The sequence below is a fragment of the Numida meleagris genome, chromosome 11, assembly GCF_002078875.1.
Source record: "Numida meleagris isolate 19003 breed g44 Domestic line chromosome 11, NumMel1.0, whole genome shotgun sequence".
NCBI classification, from domain to species: Eukaryota; Metazoa; Chordata; class Aves; order Galliformes; family Numididae; genus Numida; species Numida meleagris.
The window spans coordinates 5847983-5872987 of record NC_034419.1 but is presented as its reverse complement, the minus strand read 5'-3'; the positions used below and the strand labels follow the sequence as shown (position 1 = coordinate 5872987).

Here is a 25005-nt window from a genome sequence, read left to right as displayed (position 1 = left end):
CTCTCACAGAAACTTAAGACAACAGTTTGCTTAGCCTTGACCTACCCCATACCCTGCGCTGTGCTAACCAGCCGCCCTGCTGGCTCCGGGTCAGACAAAACAACTATAGCATCAGAAATACAGAAAGGGCAGAAATGGAGCCTACCGAGCTCCTGAGCAGCGGTTGGTCTGGAAGACCACCACAGCATGGAACCAAATGAAATTCGGAGGCAAACTGAAAATGACCTTCCCATTCTTTTTGTGTTCAGAGGCTAACCTGGGGAGGAGATTTGTTCTCTGGAGAGTAGGTTTTGTTTCAAGATGAGACTCTTGAGACTGTTTGTGCCCATTTCTGCTCAAGGTCGACTGAATCAATGTGGCCAATTGCACTAAAAGCAACAAAAAAAGCAACGAGCCCCTCTCCTTCCCCGTGTGCCACTGATGCCTCCTCAGCAGCTCTCATGCAGGATTTCGGTCTGCGCTGCGTTAGCACGGAGGAGCCCAAGCGTGGATCAGGATGCCACTGAACTGAGCAAAAAATAAAGACCTAGAAAACATCTGCTTTACGTACAAAGGTGACATGCATGGAGCACATGGATATTTCTTTACAGAAATGAAAGCGTGTTACACGGCTGCTCCACGCCACCCCGCCTCGCCCAACATGCTGGCCGTGTGCCTACCAGAGCCGGGCGAACACCTCGGCACGTGCTCGCTGCAGGAGCACGCTGTGTGCAGAGCACACCGCTGCTCGGACAATCTCCGGCTGTTGCACACCTGTTTGCATCGCCACCCCCCCCTCCCCCCGCGCACAGCTGCCAGCTGCGTGTGCCGCTGCACGGCGCGAAGCGCCTGTCCCAGCACGATAGCTGGGGCCGGGCTCACGTTTAGCCTCAACACCGTACGTTCCTCGCTGATTTACGGAGATGATAGATAAACGCGGGCTGCAGGAACGCCGTTCCGCCTCTCTTAACGGCCCATTCCTTTCATGGGGGTCTTCCCTCCCACACAGAGAAGACACACCCTAAGCCTTCCACTTATTTCCCATTAACGTGGCCGTTCCCGTTCACGCGCGCCGGGCTCAGGGCCGGTTCCCGGCTCGGGGAACGCCGCCGAACCCAGCCCCCGCCCCCCGCCGCAGCTCCCGCCGCCGGGGCCGCCCGCAGGTGCCGGGGCCGGGGTCGCTGCTCCCCGCCGCGCCCGCAAGGTGGCGCCGTAACAGAGCGAGCGGGCAGCGCCGCGCGCCCCGCCCCAACCTGCCCGGCCGCGTCCTGCTGCGCCCCGCGCCCGGCTCCGAGTGTCGCCCGCCGGCTGCCCGCGGGGAGGGGATCGGCCCGCGCAGGGTGTACGGGCGGTGTGAGAGCAGCCGGAGAGATGGAGAGAAGGAGGGGAAGAGAGAAGAGAGGAGACGGAGCGAGTCGGGAGAGGCAGCCGGGGGGCGACGGAGGAGGTCGCGAAGAGCCCTCCAGTGCCCTTTCCCTGGAGCAGCCTCGTCCGCAGCCTGCCGCCCCGCCGCCGTCCCCGCTTTTGGGGCGCTCCAGGGCCGGCGCCCCGCGGGGCTGTCTGCGAGGCTTTCCAGCGCGGATCCCGGGCACGTTTTATTGCTTTTTGTTTTGTTTTGTTTTCAGAAAAACACTATCAGCAGAACAGTTCCAGCACCACACCCCTGTTATCATTTAGGTAACCTCCCTGTTAGAAATATTTTAAGTGGATAATAAAATAGCCACCACATCCGCGCAAATTCCCGCAACGAGGAGCGGGGATACTCCTCTCGGCCGCCCCGTGCGCGTCCCGTGGGGCCGGGACATCCCGCGGACACGCGGCGCTTCCCGCTCTGCCGCGTCGCCGGGGCTGTCCCTATCGCTGTCATCAGCGGAACCGACGGACGGAGAGGGAAAGCCGCTCCAGGTGCACGGACGGGGCGCGCAGTTGACAAAGGGCACCGTTCCCCCCGCTGCAGGCGGCGGGCGGCCGCCGCCCGGTGCGGGGATGCTGCGGGTGCCCGGGGCTCGCCCCGCGCCGCTCCACTTCGGCCGGGCAGCCGGGAGGGAGAGGAGCGGCGAGTTACGCGCGTGGAGGCAGAGCGAGGGGAGGAGCGTGGGGCCGCTGCGAGAGCATAAAACCGGCCCGAGGTGCTGAGCGGCCCCGGAGCGGGCGGCCGCCGCGGGTCAACTTCAGCTCCTGCCCCGTGCCGGCAGCAGCAGCGGGTGCGGTGCGGTGCGGTGCGGTGCGGTGCGGGCCCGGCACGGCGGCCCCATGCCGCCCGGCGCCCCGCGGCCAGCAGGGCGCACCGCCGGGGCAGCCCACGGGGCGCCCCCCGGTGCCACCCCGCCGCGTCCCCGCCGCCTTCCCCCGGGCCGTGCCCTTCGGAGGAGCCGTGCTCTCCGCCCGAGGAGGATCGCTGTGAGCCTCCTGGCAAGCAGGTGATCTGTTTGCCATTTCTCGTTACCCTTCTTCCCACCTCCCCCGCCTTTCTTCCCCCCCGGCTGGACAACTCCCTCCTTTGGAGAACACGCCCAAGTAGCTGAAGAAGAGAGAAAGGGAGGAAAAGAAAAAAAGAGAGAGAGAGAGAGAGGGAGATAGTTAACATTGAACCTGGGGGGAGAGCCCGGAGCCGCCGGCGCTCAGGAGGATCCCGCAGCCCCGTACATCGCCGGCAATAAAGCGCGACGTGTGACAGGCATACAAATCCGGGCGAGAGGGAAAGGCGGCGAGAGGGGCAGAGCGGAGCCCCGCGGGGCCATGCTCGGCGGCCCCGGGCAGACCCCGGCAGGCAGCGGCGGGCGGCGCGGGGCGCGGCGGGGGCTGCCCCGCTCGGGCGCGCTGCCGTGACCCGGCCCGGAGCGGGGAGCGAGCCGGCCCAGCAGCGCCGCGGGCATCATTTCGCATGTTGGGCTGAGACACGGCAAGCAAGGAATATGAACAGGAAAACAAGGCGCTGGATTTTCCACATCTTCCTGAGCCTGGGGATTGTGTATATCAAGATCGGGTAAGTAACTTTTTTTTTTTTTTTTTCGCCTTTTATAACAATTGCGCTCCCTCTCGCTCTCAGCCTAACCTGCCCAGACCTGTTACTATTTAACTCGGGAAGTCTCAAAAAACCCGGTGGTGGTGATCACGATGATTTTGTAAGAGACAGGTAGAGCCCCCGTGCCTCTGAGCGATCCTCGGGGCTCAGCCCGCACGGGGCGAAGCGGCGGCCGGGCACTGAGCGGAGCCGGAGGGACTCGGAGGGGCCCGGCTCCTTCCGTGCCCGGCGCGGGGTGCCCCGGCCGCCCCCGACCCGCCGCTACCTGCGCTCGGGGCGGTCCCGCTCCCACGCACGGAACGCCGCACGCGCGGGGCAGCAGAGGGTCGCGGCGCTGCCCTCCAGGTGCGCCCGGCCGCGGGGCAGGGAGCGTGGGCTCTTCCCCTCCCTCTGACTGTTCGACGGGAGAGTTAGAACCCTCCCAGCCCGGTGCCTGTGCGTGGCCCGGGCACGCAACGCTGTTGCATGCGCTTGAATTTACGAATGAGGAAGTTGGGTCCCGTTTTGGCAGGAGCCCACGCGCTGCTTATCTCTGCTTTAGCTGGGGAGAGAGCGAGGGAGAGGGAAGCGACACGGGGAAAGGCGGGGGCTTTCCGGGGGCACCTGCCAGCGCCGGGCAGCGTGACGCCGTGCCGCGTCTGCCTCCGGGACGAGCCTCCCCGCAGCCGCCTCGGTCTTTTGTCGTTGCAGGGGTTTTTCCTCTGTGGTGGCCCTGGGAGCCAGCATCATCTGCAACAAGATCCCGGGTCTCGCCCCCCGGCAGCGGGCGATCTGCCAGAGCAGGCCCGACGCTATTATCGTCATCGGGGAAGGGTCCCAGATGGGCATCAACGAGTGCCAGTTCCAGTTTCGCAACGGGCGTTGGAACTGCTCTGCCCTGGGAGAGAGGACCGTCTTCGGGAAGGAGCTGAAAGTGGGTACGTTGCCTCTCTGCTCGCTCTTGGCTGGCCCCGTTCATGTGGCACTGAGAGGGCGCACACAGGGGTGCACGGGCACGGCAGTGGGAGTTGGGAGAATCAACAAGCATCGCTTGTGTCTGCGTACTGGAGGATGCGAAAAAGGTGCTCGGTTCTGGTTAAAGGCAGAGGCCTGAGGCTGAATGCCAAGTGGGGTTAGAATTGCACTGCTGGGGTGCAGAGCCCTCAGCAGTGATTCTGGCCTGAGGTTTCTACCTGCTGGGACAGAGGTCCAGCAATCAGTCTCATCGTAAGAGATTTTTAGTGTGTGAAATAGTGACTCTGTAGTGACTCCCACCAAGAAGAAGTGCGTATGCTGCTGTTTGATGTCAGGGCACTTGCGACGGGACTGTTCCAATCAACAGTTAGAAGATCTCATTTCCATCTTTTGCAGTTGTTGAAACAGTACAAACTATATTGGAATTGTTAACTAAAATGGCATCAGTAATGATAAACACGAGTGTGAGCTGAGGTTAAAACTCTTGTGGCCCTGTACTGCAGAATGCAGGACAGGGTAGAGGAGCTTACTCAATATTTGTTGATTCCACAGCACTTAAAGCACAAAGAGAGAGGAAAAGTATTTTCCAAATACAGGTATAGTCATTTTCAGGGCCACAGCTGAAAGTCGATCACTCACAGTATGCTGTTCCACGTCCAGAAGGTGAAGCTGGGATCCTGTGGTTTGCAGCCTTGAGGTCTCACTGCCTCCTCCCCATCTGGAAGGTAGATAGAAAAACCACAGAGCCAGTCAAGCAGCGCTTCGCGTGATGGAAAACGCGGATGTTCTGTGAGAACCCCAAAGAGTTCTACAACAGCTGTGGCTTTTGGCATATGGGGAAACCCTCCAGACCGGACTGGCTTCCAGGCGCCATTTAGTCGTACGGACAAATGGCAGGATCTGGCCCTAGAGCCCCATTCCTGGCATTCTTGCAAAGAGACAGTATTGCCACTCTGCTTGGGAAAGCCCAAGAATGCTTGGCATTAACTGAACGCTATTTTATCACGTGTGCACATTGATAGGCATATTTTCCAATACCTTGAGGTACTTAAGGAAAGAACACAAAGAGGGGGAAAAAAAAAAGCTAAATTTTAAAGTCCGGTGTGAGCTACAGGTCTTTCAACACCTGTGATAATCAAACACAGTGAGTCAAGTAGGGTACGTGAAAACCACACTGCCCGACATTGTGAAACATCTGAAAATGGACCATTTATTCGGATTAGCTCATGCTTTCTGTTCCTTGAGCTGCGCTGTTCCTGTCAGTGATCCATGCAAGTATTTGCCACTTATGTCGGTGAAGAGTCCATTTGGATGGCTGACAGGTTTGGGCTCATTTAGTCTAAGAGTAAAATTTCCTTAAGCAGAAAATGTGAGAAGGATTTCTTCTCTAGCAAATCATAAAAAGTGCGGAGTTATTGTGGTCTGTTGTATAAACAGGCACTCAGTTCTTCCACCCCTCCCAAAACTGAATTATTTAGCTAGTGGGTTATATTTAGGTCCTTTTAAAGAAAGTCAATATTGAAGGAAGTAGACTTTGATCTGTCTTTGAGGTGATAACTCTTAATACGTTCTATCTATCCATTATGATGCTAAGATGGATAGGGCAAATTCATCGCTGGTTTCAGAATGGAGTCAAGTGTTGAACATCATCCAAATTATAAAACTCATTTAAGGAATAAGCAAAACTTCAAATTTAAACAGCTTATGCATTTACTTTTAAAAATAACGTTCAATAAAAGTCACAAAGGGTTTGAGATCTGCAGTGGTGAGTCTTCCATGCATGCATGGTGACTCAAATTCTAGGGCCCTCTAACTCCATGAGATAATACAGGAACTGCTCCTGCTCAGGCTGTCTCCTTGTTCCTCTGCTCCTTACCTATCAGCATGTGTAGAGCCCTACAATATCTGACACAAATCAACTTTCTACAGCTATAAGGAAAAAGCGTCCGCTTCCTAGATTTCTCTCTCTTAAGATCTCTGTGTAGGGGTGTGCTCTGGGTTACCAGTCACAGAAATGGAGGCTAACATTTGATTCTGATTTAGAAGGGTAACCCCTGTGTGCCACAGAGCCAGAAGTCAAATTTGGTGCCCCCAAATAGGAGGCCTTACGTGCCTTACCCTAAACAAGAGACGGAGACGTGCAGTGTGAAGAACCATGTACCCTGTAGGACGTACTTGAAGCTTACTATGCACCTTACTATGCAGGTCACCATTAGGGCAAATACATTGCCCCCTTCTCCTTTTTTTTTTTTTTTTTTTTAAATTTTATAATTTTAATTAGTAGCAGCAGTTCTTGCTTCTCAGCCCTTTGTGTGCGGACAAAAAACCACTCCAATGGCAGCTAATGCATTAGCACCCTCTATAGCATTCAGAGGCTGGCAGAGTCTCCCGGCCAGCTGCAGCCTTGCAGCAGTTCCCCTGGAGGTGCACAGGTACCTTTGTCTTGTTGCTGGCGATGGAATCGGGGCCCATGACCTCATCCCGCTTGCTCCGCTGGGCGGCTGCGCCAGGACGAGAGTGGCACTGATGCACTTGCTCTAAGATTAGGCTATGACTTCAGAATGACAGTAATGTGGCTCGCCTTGCCGCTGCGCTGCGGAGCGCGTGCGACAAGCAAATTCTAATATCAATTTGGGAGGATGTGCTTAAGTAACTCTTATGCTAATAGGATTCGTGTGTGTTAGTCCATGCAAATAAGTTACCTTGGATACCGCATATTCCTGTGAACTATTTCCCAGCCCATGATTCTGATGGCACACCAAGCCACATCTCTTCAAAACTGGATTTCACTACTTTCACCTTTACTGGGTGATCTAATTTATGAATGCTATATAAATGTACCCAAATGATTCAAGTTCCTTCCCTCACGCTGCACAGTGATTCAGGAGGCCTAATTTCTCCCAGTGACTTGGCCCCATGGGCTGAGGGACCTTGGCGCTCCTCCCCTCCTCCTCTCTGTTTCTCTTTTCCTGTTTTTAAAATGGCAACAGGGATACTAGCCTTGGGGAAACCCTTTGAAGTCTGCAGAAGGAAAGCATCAAACAACATTTTCCTTTTCTTCTCTGTAGCGTACGTGTATTTTAACAAATTTACATTTAATCTGTCTTCCAGTGATGATTTAGATGTAGAGTTACAGTTAGTTAGCCGTCACATAAATTCATCCATGCTTCATACGGAGAGTCCCCACTAATTATAGGCTGCTTCCAACCAGTACACAGCCTATGCACTCTGTTTCTTGTGTCATTTTATCTGGTTTGTCCTTCAAAAGAGAGACTCTTCCCTACTGACACACTGTGGATATCTTATCACGACAGCTGGTGGCAATAGTGCCAATAACATGAAGAGAAAGAGCAGTAAAAGTGACATCAGTTTACTCCAGACTTGGTCCAGTTACAACAGGAAATTATAAAATCGCAATCAAGGTTAACACAAGGAATTTTTCTAGACAATTCTGTAGAAATCTTATTAATAATGTAAAGTCACAAAGAGAATTTTTAAATAACCACGGAGATGATGCAATGTTTCAATTATGGAGACACTTGAAACCAAGTACATTTGTGACAGCGGTCAGCACTTCTGTTCCCAAAGACAGCCACAGTCAAAACCCAAGGTTTTAAAGCAGGATCGACAAGAAAACTCCCACCCACCCCTGCCCAGGTAAAATGTGCTTCAAAGCCTGAGTACGTGAGCAACCAGAGGTGCCTTTGACATTGTCTACCTGCCAGCTTTGGGCTCAGATGGATCCCAGGAAGAGCAGGTGCTATGGAAAGGGCTGCATCACCCATCCCGCAGTGTGCAGCCATCCTGCAGCATGCTGCCAGGTGTTCAGCAGGAATGTCACCATTTGTGGCACCAAGTGACGCAGCAAGGTACAAGCAGGCAGTAACTATCTCAATAATTACTTCAGGATAGCCATACTTTTCAGGGCATGTAGAAGGAAAAATGCAAAGCTATGTCCTGTGGGCATAATGGAGCATCACTGTCACTATTCAATGAGACTCATACAAATTTTTTCCAAGTAATACAAACTGTCTGACTGCATCTCTGCAAAGTGACAGAGTAAAGTAAGAACTCTATGTCAGGGCAGATCTATGAGAAGAAAGGTGGCACAGCCTGTGGAAGCTTTCATGAGCCCTGCATGGGAGAGGCTGAAAGGAATCATCCAGTGGATGAAGATACAGTGGTGGTCCCTGAAGCACCTTACAGCAAAACTAGTTTCAACCAAGTATTCATCCCGGACTTACTAAAATCCATCAACTCTTTGGTTTCTTTCACACTGGAAAGTTTTTCAGTATAACCCCGATACCTCTGCCCATCTGACATTGCTCATGTCAGTAAGGCTGAAATCAAAAGAAGGCTCCACCTGAACAAACTGGCCTTAAAGCTCTGAGCCCAGCAGGCCAGCTCAGCACCAGCCTGCACTGTGGGCAATGCCTTGGCTCAGGGGTCATTGCAGACATATCCAGATGTGCACATCAGTACTGCAGAGGCTGTTAATGTTTCTTAATACATTCTTCTAGCAACTATCCCACAAGCCAAACTCTAATGAGCTTGCTCAGCTGCTGCCTGTTAGGAACATCTCCTCTGCTAGTGTGCAAAAAGAACAAGTTCTTGCTCATTCTCCTTTGTGATCTGGTCTGGTTAAAAGAAAGAACACAGTAAAACCTAATTTTGTTATTGTTATAAAGTCAGAAACTTTTGAAAAGATCCCAGTACAGGTGTGTTCAAAAAGTGGTTCCATCCTTGGTCACTGTGTAGAGCTTTTTGATTTTAAGTACTGGTATGGTCTCTTGTGTCAGGTTTTAGACAATCTGACTCCTTAAGTTACAAAATAACACACCTGAGGGACAACCACAGATAAAACAACATGAAAATGCTTGCTGTTTTTGTATTGCATAGATTTACCTGCTCAAGTCTGTGGGACACCAGGTAGTGCTGCTGCACTATCCAAAGAGGTCAATATTTGAAGGGAGTTTGCTAAATTCAGAACCAGTGTCTAACCCTGAGATACATGAAAGCTCTGAGATACACAGAAAATAAATATTGTAATTAACAGGAATCTTTTTACCTAATCAAGTAGGACCATGATTTGCATTTCTGTGCAAAGTTTCCAACCCCTGAAACCAGTTTCTAATGTCAATATCTTGTACGTGAACAGTTATTTGCAGGCAAAACAAAGGCCAGGCTGAAATATGGCCTGAGCATCCAAACCCCAGCATGCTGCTCTATGCCAAAAAGTCAATCTTTCTAAGCAGGGACTGTCATGGTAAGATAAAACATTGCCCCAAGGTCACTGTAGTTGGAATTCCCATCAGAAGGTTTTCATACCTGCCTTCAGACATGTCTTGTGAGTACATGTTTCAGAGAAACAAAAAGATTACATTTCCTTAGAAAGGCAGAAGACTCTCTCCTCCTGCAGGGTCAGTACCTGGGCTTTTCCGAAAGGACATAATGGTGTGGAGGGATCAAAGCTGTCTGAAAAGGGGAAACTGCTGTTTGAACCCCACGATCCTGGCTGTGATTTTGGTAATGCATGTACCCTGAGCAGTAACTTCGCGAGCTTAAACAGGATATTTTAAAAAACAGATACTATATCTGGGCTGCCTTTGCTCTAAGAATCTCCCATGTTGGTGAAACAAACTTCAGCTTGTGAAAATGGGCAGTGACTAACCCCCTCAAAGACTCAAATGTCTTTCAGAGCAACTCTAGTTATTTAATGGACGGGCACTAATCTTTTCAGAGAACGTACTGCCAATTTATAGGGAACTGTCGTTTTTCTTTCAAGACAGTACAATATTTTAAGGGCACCAAACCCCTCAAAACTTTGAGCCATTAGAAGAGGAGGAAGAAAAAAGAAGGGGATATTTCAACGATTTTAAGCTACTATTTCTATCATTCACAACTGTTGGGTTAAAGAAAGATCTAAAAAAAAGAACCCAAATCTCCAAGACCATACATCGTCTGTCAAGAAAGGAGGAGGCACACCCCAAAACAGGCAGAGGATCAGTTCTGTTCTTAGTTTTTACTCATTATGAATTATGGCCTCCATAGAGAGAGGTGAAGTAATGTTAGCTATGGCACATAATTGGCAAGGTACGTTGTATTTTCCATCTTTATATTTTCACAATCATATTTCAGCTCATGTCACTGGAGATAACTCCCTCTTTGACCCTTTGGCTTTAAATAGCAGAAAATACATCCCATGTTTTCCAGTGAGATAAGTAGAAATTTGTCTTTTTTATTTCACAGCTCAGTCAATTTACAATCAGGGCCAAGCTGTTTAGCAACACACGGAAGGGGTACCCAATAGATGAGCACTTGCTGCCTTCCTGAAAGTCAAGCCTGCCTCATGTCTTGCAGGCTTAGGCCCTGTTTCCCATGCACCACCAAATTATTTTGCTTCTTTTTAAAAACTGTAATCAGCATGAATGAAGCCTTTTAATAAGAAGATTGAAGATTAAATGTAAAAAAGTTAAGCTAGCTGAATTAATACCAGAATGCAGACTCCTCTTTGAGCCAATACACAGGTGCTTGCTGATCAGCCAGACGCATAAACATGAGAGCAGAGATGTGCTTGTGAGCGTTGCAGGATTAATGCTCCAAGGTATGCATGAGTTGTGTGTAATTACGTTCAGTGACAGGAGAGCCACCTGTGCTGGTGATATCTACGTTTTCACTTATTTATGATACTCTTCTTGCTTCCCCTTCTGACACCTGATTGCCCGTGGTGGTGGTGGCCTGGGCAGATCTCGGTTAAAAAGCCTGGGGTTGTCCCACGCTACCTAGTGAGGCGTCTTAAGACAAGACTCCAGTGCTTTGGAGGATGGATTACGTTGTGGAGTGGAGCTGCAGAAGCACTGGAAGTCGTGAATGCCATGCTACCACCATCAATGCAACAGCGCAGCAACACACTGTTCAGTGGGGGAGAGGGGATTTGTTTGCAGTGGGCACAGTGCATACATTGTGTAAGTCCAGAAAAGACAGAAAGAGCAGGGGGATATTTGTGTCTGACACGTGAAGAACAGCCTCTGTGCTTGCCCAGCACTGAGGCACTCATTCAGACCGCTCTGGATGGGGAGCGGAGCCAGGCAGATGTCAGCACCCAAGCTGTGCCAGCCAAGTGCTGATGGGTGGCAGCGGTGCCTCGGGCACAGGGTGCCTGTCTCTGTCCCTGCCAGCCCCAGCACATCCCCACCAAGCTTCAGCATCGCTTGCGATAGTGCCACGCTTATACCTGGCAGTGCTGCCATGGTTGGAAAGCTCTGTGGGATCACCAGCCTTGGGAGGCACGGGACAGCCTCTGAAAGCCTGCCAGAGCCCGCTCTGAAGTTTCTCACATCTGAGTTCAGCTTGGGTGTGTGCTCAGCCTTTGCTCAATCTAGGCAATAGAAAGGCAGATCCATTTGGGAGCTGGAAGGACGGCTTGCTCACAGGTGGCTTTGGGGCTGCCCTCCTTTCCCCCTTGCTTTCTGTAGTTTTTCAGCAATTTCTGCAGGGTGGACAGCACAGGTGGGGGGAAGATCCTGACCACCCACTGGCAGCTTAGGCTGTGCTGATCCTCCACGAACAATTTTTGAATAGATCCAGTGTCTGGGATCATGATTTGTACCTGTCCTCCACTAAAATCAATTGATCTGTTTGTTACATGCATTTACAAATTATTATTTTTTCTTTTTTTTTTTTTATCATAGATTTAAAATAAGTTGAGGTTTAAGGATGAATTTAGTGGGAATTGACTGCAAGAGAATTAATCCCTGGGTCTCCACCCAATGGTGCTAGCTAATGGGTCAGGCGACTGTTGCAGAGACAGTTGTAGTTGCTCATGCTAACGAGTAACATTTTATTTAAACTATCTCCAAAAGGTCTTTCCTGATCTCACTGCTGAAAACATACAGCGTACTTTCCCAGCTACTGTCTGACCTTTCTAGCCATGTAGAGAAGGTAATGACTGCCCATGAGGGTTTTCCTGCACCTTTTCAGTTACATAAAAGAGAGAAATCCTTGACGTTGCTGTCAGCCCACTGACTAATATCTGTTTTTACTAGGGAAGAACTGTTTTGCTTGTTCTGGTCATTGGCCAGTGTGGGCTGAACGTCTCACAGCGCGTGGTGCGTTGCCGTCAGTTCTGTTCCCTTTACCCTTTCCTTATCCTGTATTTTCCTCCCATCCTCAGCAACAACCTGGCAGAAGCAGACCTTTCCACCTTATCTCCTGCTTCACTAACTTTCTTCATCCTCCTGAAACAGGAGTGCTGTTTAGTGTTCTGTGATGCGACAGTCACCATTACCTACAGCTAAAATATATACAAGAGAATCCGAGAATCTCAGTATTGTGTTGATATCAAAGCTAACAGTAAGATCTTGAATTTTTTACTGAATTTTAAGATGAAAATTAAGGCACAGATGCACATAGATCGTTTAGGCTGAAAAATAAGCAAGATAGGAAATAAAGAAGGGTCCAGTTATTCCCCCAAAGTTCTGGCTTCCACAGATTGTATCGGGTCACTTCCAAAACTGTTCATCTTTGGGAATCCAGAATGGATGAGGTTGTGCCTTCCAAGCTCTGTGTGTGCTGAGATCAGGCTGGAGCAGCACCTCCCTTGTCAGCATCCACAGGGTAACAGAGAGCTGCCTGCAAGGAGCCTGCTAACGTGGTGCTTCCCACTGAGATCCTCTGCTGAAATTAGAAGTCCAGCACTAGTAATCCTAATCCAAAACTGGCAGGAAAACACATGGTCACATGTTCTCATTTGGTAAAAATAATCATGTTACGTTTAAACAGCATCACAGAAGAGGTTCAGAGTGGACTGCGCCTACACCTACCCTGTTTGCTGACACTTCTAGGAGCTAGACAGGCTTAAAAAGGTGAATGGTTTATGGAAAGCAGACAGTGATGCAGGTGTGACAAGCCTGTGCCACTTCATCGGTACTGCACAAGTGCCAAGGTGCTTCCTACCTGGCTCAGTTCCTCCAGGCACTTACTTTGTTTACCTGCCAGTCTCCGAACTGCTAGTTTTGAAAAGCTGCTACATTTTTTTCCCGAAGAGGAGAAACTTATAAAATAACTTGATTTATGTAAAATATTTTATGATCAATTTTGAAAATGCGTTCTGATCCTGACTGTGCTAGCTTCATGCCCTCTGCATTGTGTTTCACATCCTGCTATGCGGTGAAAGAACAACTTCATCTTTAGAACACTGAGGTTTTAAATAATCTCCCAGTGGTTTTTTATTCTTGATCTTGAAAAGAACTTTTGCTAGGTTAGAAATCATCCAACCAAAGGAAAAGCAGAACCAAATGCAAATTTCAACTCAGAACCGTCCCGCTCTTGCAGTTCCATGAAATGGAAACCTGGTGTAGTGCATTGCCTCTTTGAGGAGGGGCCTCTGAGCAGAGAAATTGCGACTACTCGTTGTACTCTCCCCGTTTACTGGTGCATTTTTCATTATGCTCTACTTAAAATAGTGAGGATGTTGCTGAAGATAAGGTGGAGCGCAATGAGAAAGATGCCCCAGATGGTCCATGTGGCTTCCATCTAGGCTGCCCCTGGCCTCCCCTCCTGGCTGCACAGGGGCACTCAGAGCACTGCTCACAATCACTTAAAGCCAAGGGTTTCTGTTCCACGTTCAGATGTTCATAAAACGCCACTAGCTCTAGAAAGCCTCTTCTGCCAAATCCACAGTTACACAGCAACATTTTATGATTTACTTTGAGGAATCCTTTAACAGTGTCTAATTCCTGACTACAAGTTCCATAATTAACACAGTGCGTAACAGTACAAATGGGAATATTGCCTATGCCAATAAAAGGGCATGATGTCATCTGTTAACAGATCTTGATGTCACCTTGTTTTCCACTTTTACTTCCTTGCCATAAGGTAGTGAGTATTTTCATTAAAAGAACCTTAGTGTCATGTACAGAAGTTTAGGTCATGTATGTGAAAGGGATGAAGCCAATAATGAAGTGCTTGTAAGATTTCTTTCCAAAGTAATGATTCTTCTGTGAATTCCACTCAGCAGCAGAAATGTGCTTGTGTATGGGCAACAGGTTGTTACCAGCAGGTGAGGTCTGCCAGAACCCCGCTGGCAGGTGGTTGAAGAAGAGAAGCTGATCTTCCCTCTGTCCCGTCCAAAGAGCACGGTCCAGATGCTATTGATTGCCATTGGAGAAAGAAGAGTAGGGGTAGATCCTTAGCCTGCGACATCTGGGGGCTTTCATGGGGCTGAGTGATAGTCATGGGCACCTCTGCAAACTTCATAGGGTTTTGGAGGGTCCCTCGCTGTGCAGAACTGCTTCTAGAAGCCTCACAGACCCCAGAGGAGCCACACAGTGGAAGTCCACAGACCAGAATGCAGGACAGCTTCAAGAAGATGCATTAAATCATAGATTTAAAGTGAGAAATTTTCAGATTAAAAAAATACATTATTTCCTTGAGCTTGCACAACGGTCAGTGTTTAAAAAAGTGAAGCCTATGATAGGAAAAAGGTGTTTCAGTTCAGCTAAAATATTTTCAGAATAAGATTTCTAACAGAATCTCTTTTCCTATAAAAACAGCTTCTAGTGTAAAATTAGATTTCATATTTCTAGGTTGATTTTTAAAAAGTTTGGACGCGGTTGTTGTAGCATTTTCACTCCCCAGTTCCACCTGTTTTCTTTGTATTTTCTTCTTGAGCTCAAGCATTTCCCTCCCCTTTGGCTAAGGAGAGTTCAGTTTGACTAATTCTAATTCAGTTTGGAAATATACATACAAGTTGCCTAAATAATACATTGTCTCCTACTGCCTTATGGAGAACTACCATTTCAGACAGTGAACATCCACAGAAATCAATACTTAGAAGAGCAGAGACCTGCTTATGCGTGCAGATTTGCGGCACTCTAATAATAACGGTCTGATGTTTGCACTGCAGGAACTTGCCTGTCTCTTCTGACTCATGTCCCCACATTGTGCCACACGCTTACGGCACTGTTGTCATTTCAGGTAGCAGAGAAGCAGCGTTCACCTACGCCATCATTGCTGCTGGAGTAGCCCACGCCATCACGGCTGCCTGCACACAGGGAAACCTGAGCGACTGCGGCTGTGACAAAGAGAAACAGGGACAGTACCACAAGGAGGAAGGATGGAAATGGGGCGGCTGCTCGGCCGACATCAGATACGGAATTGGATTCGCCAAAGTGTTTGTGGATGCCCGGGAGATTAAGCAGAATGCACGGACGCTGATGAACCTGCACAACAACGAGGCTGGGCGCAAGGTAGGTCCCCCTGCATCCCCGAGGCTCGGCCTGAGGGCCTGGCCATGTCCCGCACCGTGCCACGTGCTGCAGTGTGTGCCAGTGCCTGGGTCATGGCGCAGCGGGCACGTGGGCATCTCTGCAGGAGACACGGGCTGGTAGGGCCATCTGTCTGCCAAGCGTTTGTCTGAACGTTGCTCTCTGCAGTTGTAAAAAGTAAAAGCAAACAGACATTTTAACTGGGAAGTCAAATGGTTCTTACGCTAAAAAGCTCGCATGCTACTGTGTGGGTGAATGGGATTCCCGTCAGGTTCAGACATGAACTTCTCACTCATTTAAAAAGGGATCATTTTCAACCCAACTGCTTAAACCTTGCTCTTTGTGTGAGGACTACCTCTAAAAGAGAAAAACACTTCAGCACAACGGCCGCAGCCTCACTGTCACACACATTCAGTTACTGTTCTGCACAGCGTTCCGCCCCTTCCCCATGCTTTGGGAGGGGGTGGCTGCCAGCAGCTCTCACAGAAGCAGCACTGGGGAAAGCAGGAACCCAGCAGCCTCAGACACACGTGCCCTGCCTGCTCTGGGAGCTGCCTGCCCTGGCTTTGCTGCCTTTACCTCTTGCTGTGGTCGGGTGCCTTGCTACTTGCTGTGTGCCCCCATCCAGCCCCTGCCCAGCACAGGAGTCACCGCCTCGTTGATCCCATCTTCCACAGCCTCCTCCTTTCCTAGCTCTGTTTTCCTTTCTCTGCTGCTTGCAGTTCTGTGCATTAATCCTCATTTTAGCATTATCTTAGTGTGACTTAGAAGCAAATGGGAGAAGGAAGTTAGGAACAACAATTAATTTGTGGATACTATTTTTGTTGTGGTAATTACCTGTAGGCTCTGAGACATCACCACTTAGGTACATATGCTGGAGCAAAGCAGATGGTATCGAAAATAAGCCATTTCAAACCCAAACAGAAGCTGGAGCTTTTCTTTTTTGTGTAGTACGACTGTAGTAGTTTTATAGGTCAGATTATGTCCTCTGTCTCTGAAGGTTTTTGAGAAACATGTAGATGTGGCACTGAGGGACATGGTTCAGTGGGCATGGTTATGATGGGTTGATGGTTGGACTGGATGATCGTAGTGGTCTTTTCCAACCTTAATGATTCTATGTTTCTTACACTGCCCAGTATCCCAAGTGCTGCGGTCTTGCTCTCTAGTGCACTACTTCAAAGTGTCGGCAGCATTAACATTGAATGCTGAGCATAACTCCAGGACTGACCATTAATACTGTTGAATCAAATGACCCGAGGTTCAGTGACTATATTACTTGGCTTCTGGTGGAATAAAGATGCGCATGGAAGAGCCTAGTGGAACATCAGGACCCCCTAAACAGCTCTGCCACACAGGCACAAATCCACAGAAATCAGAACCAGCAGAGCTTCAGTTCAGTGGGAGAGCTACTTTCCTGAAGGAGCTGCTTTTATTTGGTAGGTGAGGGCAGTAAAACATTCGCAAGAAATGACGCACCAGCCCAGAAGGACTGAAAACGCAAATGGAACAAGCTGCTACCTTTGAAAATTATTTCAAATAGAAAGCCCAAAGATATAGCAAAAAAAATGTTGGTTTCATTGCAATTTTGGCTCTATTGTCACCTAGGCGTGGAGCTAGGGCGGAGGAGGAAGTGGTCAGTGCAAAGGCAAAGCATCCAGCAACCTCCCCAGAAGATGGGAGCTCCTTGCTTCTCACCCAGGTGTGTGCAATTCGCTTTCCTAAAATAATATGCCTGGAAGATTCAGCTCTGCGCATTGTTATCTGGGAGAACAGTGGCTGTGCTATCTCTGGCGATCTGCCATTTCTCCAGCAGGCTCAGGAACTGTTCTGATCTAGAGATATTTCTACGCTTCTTCCTGCATCCCTTACAGAGCAAAATTACTGATCTTTGTTCGAACAAATCTCTGTTGGAAATCTTCAGGGAAAAGAAAGAGTAACATGACTGAGAAGAGGCATGTTGCTCCACCAACCTGTAGAGAATGAATAAACGATGTTTTTTGCTAGAGAGATTCCTTTCAGGCTTTTCACTTATGTGAAAGATCACAGTATTTACAGACAATTGGCAGAGAGAGGCCATTACAGATATTTGGCAAGCTGGGTCTCACAACCTAACCCTTTCACAACAAAGACCGTCTTGTTTTGAGGTGAAACTCTCTCTTTTGGAGCAGTACGGATCTTATCAGCCTCCACACAATCTATTCTTGGTGGCTTTCCTCTGGGCTATAAATTCTTGTCTAGTTTCACTTGCCCATGGCGAGGTTTTCGATGATATTTATGCACCTAGGAGACAGACTGGCACCTACTGGGCTTCCAAAAATAAACTGGGTTTTCAGTTCTCATTGATTTGTTATCTTCACATATAGGCAGCGCTACTGCATTCAAAAGTCAGCCTCTTCTACATCTTTGCTCTCGCAGTGTGAAACTGCACCGCGTGCTGTGCCCCACTCTGCTGGGTGCTCGTGACCGACCTGTGAATCAAAGAATATCCCAAGTTGGAAGAGTCACATAAGGATCATTGAGTCCAACTCCTGTCTCTACACAGGACTACCCAAAAATCAGACCATGTGACTGAGAGCTCTGTCCAGACACTTCTTGAACTCCATCAAGCTCAGTGCTGTGACCACTTCCACTAGATGCAGGTGACTCAGGATGCATTCTGGTGAATCCAACATGTATAATATTTGGTTGTCTTCTTAAGTGTCACCAGTCTATTCGTGTGCCCACCTCAGCAAGCAAGAGACAACAGACTTTGCACTGCAGCAGGCGTGACTGCTGGGCTTGCCAGGGAAAGTGTGCACAGGTAGGGTTGCATGGTGCAAACTCACAGAGAGCCACCAGGAGAAGCGATCCAGTCTCTTTGAAGACCTCTGTTCAAGACTTTCCACCGTATAGTCTTGTTTTACCCAGGCAGACGTCTCTCTGGTGCCACTGGTTCCTGTCGAATGAGTGCCTGTGATTCCTCCCTCTGCTGCAGGGTGAAGCAATGAGCAGTTTTCCATACCATTAGAAACCAGACAGGGCTCTGACTCTCCACTTCTCTTGCCTTTCCCCAAACCAGCTGGCCTCTGCTGTGTAGCACATCCGCAGGGCTCCAAACTTCCTCATCCACTCAGAAGGGAAGGGGCAGAGTTCAAACCAGGGATTGCATACACCCTACAAAACCGACCCCAAGTAGCTCGAGAAGCCTTGCGTCATTTGTCAAACCCATTGGAGAGCAGCTATTTCTGACCTCCAGAAACAGAGTCCAGGGTGCCTTTCCTCTTTGAATTAGTATTTCCTGAAATGCTGATTCACTGCAGGAAGAAGTAAGCAGGACAGGGAGAACAAGAGGAGAATTCATAACAGCTGGGTCAGAAAAGAGAGATAAAGCTTGAATTAATTTAAAGGCATAATCCTGGTTTGTCCTGCAAACTTCCATGTGAGGGGTCATAATTGCAAGACTGAATTGTCCGTTCGCAAATTTGTCTTCTCAAGTACAAAGGTAATCAAATTACTGTAAGTAACACAATAATGTACGTCTGAGGGATGTTTATGCTCCAGGAAATGAAAAATGTTATTCTCCCAGTTATTCTGCTAAAATAGCAAAGCAGGTACTGAAATGTTCTACGTACTTTGGCTGTATCATTTTCATTTCAACAGCATGACATGGTACATGACCAGGTTGCTCTCTCCTCTCTTTTTCTCTGTGACATTGAAATTCCACGAATGGCATCTTGCATCAGCGTTACATCATATTAAGTATAATGCAATATTATGAGTCACTGTTATAAATCATGGCCACAGGCTACATTAGAAGGCTTTTGCAATTCAAGAGCACATCAAGGTGGATTTTTATTCAGCATTTCTCGTTGGAGGCATACATGGGTGCACTAACTTTGCAGTGCATCTCCATCCTCTGAAACAGTAGCATCTCAGCTTTCTCTTTCAGCTCCAGAGCATACAGGAGTGCCAAACATGCCTAATAGCATTACTGCACATACCAAGCAAAGCTACCAGAAATCAGGAGGTGTTTCTGAAGTGGGTCATGCAATGATCATAACAAACTGAAGTGTTTCATACTGTATTCTTTAGGGAAGGCTGTAATAACGCTGAGGTGAAACATGGGCACTTGGAAAACATGGAGTTCAGGAGTTTTTCTGAGCTATTCTGTAAAGCCCACACTTATGACACTCAGCCCTTTGCTAGCATCCCTGGCCTCAGGCGGCTGCAGCCACCGAACTTTGCTGAATCTCTTCCAGTTCTTGCATGGTGTGACATCACTACACCACTGCCAGAACTCAGCTGTCCTCTAGAGGAGATAGTTTCTTCTGCTTCATTCAAGTATGTTCTCCTTTAACTAACCTATTAACCTGCTACGAGAAGTAATGCAAAATACTAATTCTTGCGGACGAAACTTTTAAAAGGTGGTAAGCACTAGTTCATTGTCAGAAAAGAGACTAATGAAATAGGCTATCAAACAATTTAGCCTTCAGAATTTTTCTGAATATAGGCACGAAGTTCTGGAGAATTCATACCTCTGCCTGACCTTGGCCCCGATGTGCACGCACAGGCTCTGGTCCTGTCTGCGATGGGGCCGGGGTGGGCAGTGAGGGATGGCAGCCCACAGCTCTGGGCTGTGCCTGGGGATGGCTCCAGCCTCCTGATGCTCACTGCCTGCTGAGTGCAGTGCTAGCAGGGCACCGTCACTCATCCAGGAGGACAGCAGACCCATAGTGAAGCCAAAAATTACTTTCCACGTGTACACACCAGCTGAATTTGGCCCCAGACAAGCCCTGCACATAGCACAACTGCCTGGTAGTAACCCAAACCACATACTTCTGCATTCAGCTGCCTCAAAACTCCATCAGAAAGAGCATCTCTAATGGCACACACACACCGGAATAAAGCTTGCCTGTGTCTGGAGCTGCTGAAAATTACCATAGACTCCAGAGAGTCTAGGAGACCAGCTTGGAGCAGAACAGCACTGGGTGAGGCTGCCCTGATACTCCTGGCACCAGCAATCAAGTGATATTATAGCATCAGCAGCACAGCCGCATGCTTCTTGACGCCCAGAATTTAATGGTGCCCTTGCAATTGCACTTACTATTTTCCAGTTGTTTTTCACTTTCTTTTTTGGCACAGCTACAGAAATGTTCCTGACTTTTGCATTCAGAAGCTTCTGGGTTTTAGAAATAGGGATGCTCTTTAAATACAAAAATGATTAATGTTTTTCCTCTTTATTGTTGGATCCTATCTACTACTGAAACAATCACAGCTGCAGTACATGCCTAATTTAGAGGGGCTAAAAGTTGGAAAGCATTTTTCAGCAATAACGCTCCATGCCTCGTTACCAAGCTCCCATCCTGCAGAGTGTAGCATGCCCAGGACTGGCTGCAATGCACACTCAGGAGCTCGCTCCTTTACATCCAGTTCCCCTTACTGCTCCCTCCCTCACCTGCCCCACAGCCTGACACTGCAGCAGCAGCTCAGCATACTCAGAAAAGTAGAGTTAGTTGCAGAAAAGTCCTTCCTGGCAATTTCTTCACCATACAGGTGTTGTGGGGGGAATTATTTCCAGCAAGGCCAAGCCCAATGCTCTGAATGGGAAAATTCCCATTAATCTTGATGGGAGCTCAGGACAAAGATGAATGCTTCCCAAAATCCCATCCCTACTGAGTGCTTGCCGTGCATAACAAGACACTGCTGGGCAACCTCCTAGGTGTGAAAAAACCCAATACACAGCTGTGCACTCTTACAGTATTTTGGTTGTATTTGAAAGGATCAAAGTTCTATTTTATAGCTTCCCAATTTTTTTAAGATAATAGTCTTAAAAAAAGACCAAACTTGACAGACAAGCTCTGCATCTTCTCAACAACCCAGAGGAAAGATAAAGGGACCATTAATATTAGGCTAAATTATGAGAAGGAATTGGACTGCACAAAAACTGTAATCCACAAGAATGAAGTTTCATTCCACTTGTCCTCCACTTTCAGCTAATCAGAAATTGTGATACATAGTCCTCCTTGTATTTTGGCTTTTAACTCCCTCTTATATCTCATGTGGTTGAAAGCTGAATTCCTGATTTACGCTGAAGATTAGGGAATGATAAATGCTATCACTTGCCTGCAGTCGCAATTTTAGAGGATTCTGGCATTATGAGCAAAACATGCATTTCATGTATATGATTACTGGAGCTGACAATCTGCCATGCTGCTGACAAAGATAGCTGGGTCTGAGGGCCAGGGTCTGTTAATAAATAACAAAGATCTCCAATTCCAGATTTAGTATCACCCACCTTTTATAACTGAAATAATCAGATGCTTGCTCGAATGATTAATTTGCTCAGCAAAGCCACTGGATGAGTCTCATATTTTTGGATATTTTCTAACTTAATTCAGTCTTTCTGTCTGGACAGTTACCAACACTTCCCACAGTGTGTACACCTGTCATTCAGAACCCAGAGGGGAATGTAATAGAAAATACAGCAAAATTAATTGCAGTATAGGTTATTCAGGTCTCCCTGAAAGACTCCCACAGTTTTCAGCACCTTTGGTTGAGGCTCTCAACTAAGATTACTGATTTGAAACAAACATAGCTGTCACAAAGCATGAGAACTTCAAAGGATTTGCTTTGAAGGATATCAATACCATAAGCCTATGTTGATCATGTACTAAAAATCACATGAGAGAGAACAGCGTCTATCAACCTTAACTCTGACCTGTTTTGTGTTTTTGGATTTTTCAATGTTTTGTTGAGAAATTAAGTCAGAATCCAAGATTTTTGAACTTGATGCCTAGATCTAAGCCAAAGTTGTGGAAAAAATGTCAGAAATAGAGAATGAGCAGAATTATGTTTCTTCTGTGTTCATCAGGTGACATCTGTCACATTTCATACTGATACATTTGCATAAAGCTAGACACTTCGGTCTGCGTACTTGAGGCATTAAAAAACAACAGAAGACAGGTACTGCCCAAGTTAGCAAGAAACTAATAGCCATACCAGGCTGTTCACTAAGAACAATCTTAATACACAAGCAGGTGCCGCTTCTACTATGCATTGTTTGCACTGAATTATGTTGGAGATCTTACGTCTTGCAGTCTCATTTTTTCTAACAAAGTGCAGGTGTTCAGTACGCAGCCCCAGGTTTGTGTTGTTGAATTTCTGCAAACCATGCTGTGTCAACAGGGACAGAAACTGGAATCTTCTGCATTTATAACCCAGTTCTCTGGAGCTGAAAGTACCTCCAGAAACACTCCCAAGAGCCTTGACATGTTGAGTCAGCAATGTGAACTCAAATAGCTGGGCTAAGTAGAGACATTTGGAACAATGCATAGCAGAGGTTTTGGTAAAGATGGAAGTTAAACCAAGGTTTGGTCCAAGTGCTACATTAGACCGTTGGTGATAGAAAACTCTGAAATTACAAAGCCCTGTAAGACTCACCCAAAGCAATAATTGCTAGAATTTGCTGTACAAATGGAACAGACTTCTGCTTTAATGGAATTTCCAGGTATTTTGAAGTAAACAATTAAATGATCGATTCAGTGAAGAACAACCTTTTAGTTCAAGGACGCAAACAAGGCCTGTTTGGTACTGGAAAAGTGTAGCATGAATCTATTAAAGGATGAGGGTTTCAGGTAATTGCAGAGAATGCTTGGCTCTGCATAGCCAATTAGTGCCAAAAGGCACTAGTATTCATTTGCGTTAGGACCGGTTATTGAAATGACCCCGAGCCTTCTGGTACTTAAAAGTGAGCTGTACCACATAGACTGCATTTGGTCCCCTGGGACAGAGAGAATGAAAGCGTCAGTAATCACAAACTCTAAATAAAATCTAAGCCAATATTTATTGCTAGTTGCTGTAGCAGTAGGCTCTCTTTGTAGTGTCAGCTGGTGGCCTGCTAGGGACACTAGCTTTGCCTTAAGCATATTAGATCTTGTAAGAAATGAAAGACCACGTGCAGTTGTGAGTACAACTATGTGTACTCTTACAGGACTGTTCACATGTGAGATTTTAATTGAGTCAGAACATACAGTTATCTTTGCGTGTATAAGTCCTGCAGTCATAAAACAATTATCTGTTGACATGGCACAATAGTTAATGCATAGATAAAGAATTGCAATAAGGAGTCAAGAATATTTGTCCAAAAGGCTTGGATTAAGACCTTGGTTAAAAAAGAACAGATCTAGAAAACATACACTGTGAAACAGTGGAGATAATCTCCTGCATAAGCTTGTCTTACCAGTGATGGCAAACTCTTTGCCAGTTGCCCCCGGGGTTAGCAGTGAGAGCACGCACCCTGCCACCTGGAGCATTTAGTGGATCTTTCTCCTCCCTATTATCTTTTATTTTTATGGAATTTGCTTCACTCTGTCATATCTGGTTGAAAATACAATAAAGGTTCAGCTGTTACCAGTGCGGTATAAGAAGACAGAGAAGCAGAAGGGAGGCAGGCATCAAATGAATGCCTAAGCTCCATTTTTTTAGGAAACTGATCTGAGAAGTTTGCCTTGCTACAGTCAGAAATTTAGGCTAAGAGGTGTAATCTTCAAATGATTTCTGGAACATTATGGATCCAAATAACTCTACCAAAGAATACCATAGCATTAAGATATTTTTAAAATTCTATTTAATGGAGTTACACTCCACATACAGGTTCTCCGTAAAGGGATATTTATAAAATTAATATCTGATTAATACATTAAATATGTAACAGATGTCCATGGTTTCTGTTATTGATGGGTTTCTGAATGGGTGAAGCTGGTGTTTACAGGCTGTTGTTACAAGCATCCTATGATCTTCTGAACTAAGGACCTACAGCAACTGGTTAACCTTCTGGTAAAAAATATCACTGTTGATATCAAGGCTCAATTAATAGAAAATAAATGGCTTATTAAGGTGAACAATTAATAGTATTGTTGGATGTTGCTTTCTAAGTCATCTATAAATAATATACAGCTAGTCGGATCTGTTAGCAAAGAGCAAAACCTATGTCTGGTATGGAGGATGAGCTGACTGAGGGTAATACTGTGCTTCAATATAATGCTCTTTAAAAGTGAATTTCTGTTAATATGTGATTACTCACTTGTTAGATAAAAGCTTCAGCTATTACTAAAACATCTGTTAGAATGAAAAACAGAAAACCTAGTATGCAAGACAGAAAGCCAAAGAGGTTTACTGAGATTGCACTGGGAATTATAAATAAAATTAGGAAATTCCACGTTCTTCTGTATTGGAGGAAATTTTCATTGACAACAGGCCAGAAGATCCACGTTAAAATTCTTGGCCTGGACACGGGCATGCTAATCTTGGCAGCTGCTAAGCTACAGAGATAGGCTCTGCTGGTAGGATCTTATCTCTGATAAGTGGGAGCTATTTGAAAACATGGAAGCATGGATCTATTGTCCCAACTGCAACTGGAGGGGGAAAAATCTTAGGTATATAACTTGAAAGTCTTTCTTGTGGGATAATTATTCCCATAAGAGTATCATAATTAACACCATGTTATTTTTTGATGTAAATATTTTGACACAAAGTGATGTCTCCCTGTGAACCAAACATGAAGATAACCGGTGCTTCTTTCGAGCCGAAGGAGTTCCTTAAGAAGTTAAGCTAGGAAATACTGGGTTTTTATAAAGGCAATACTGAGACATTAGTGTAGAAGAATTCTGAAATCACCTGGAAAGCTTGATGGAAAGGTAAATCATCCGCTATTTACCAAATATGCTTGCTTAGAGAACTGAAATTAATGTGTTTTTAATCGTGAGAAATATGCCTTGCATGGTATTATTTGCTGTGTACCTA

General features: G+C 47.0%; 1 protein-coding gene across 3 annotated transcripts in view; it reads left to right on the top strand.

The window, feature by feature from the left end:
• The window catches only part of WNT7A (Wnt family member 7A), a 38380-nt gene continuing 15642 nt past the window's right edge, over nucleotides 2268-25005 (top strand). For all 3 annotated transcript variants that reach the window (XR_002442537.1, XR_002442536.1, XM_021409641.1), the window contains exons 1-3: nucleotides 2268-2965; nucleotides 3695-3921; nucleotides 14936-15207. Coding sequence is in view for 1 of the 3 variants with exons in the window: in XM_021409641.1 (XP_021265316.1) it covers nucleotides 2895-2965; nucleotides 3695-3921; nucleotides 14936-15207 (570 nt within the window). In the remaining 2 variants the exon portion in view is untranslated. The remainder of the gene's footprint in view (nucleotides 2966-3694; nucleotides 3922-14935; nucleotides 15208-25005) is intronic.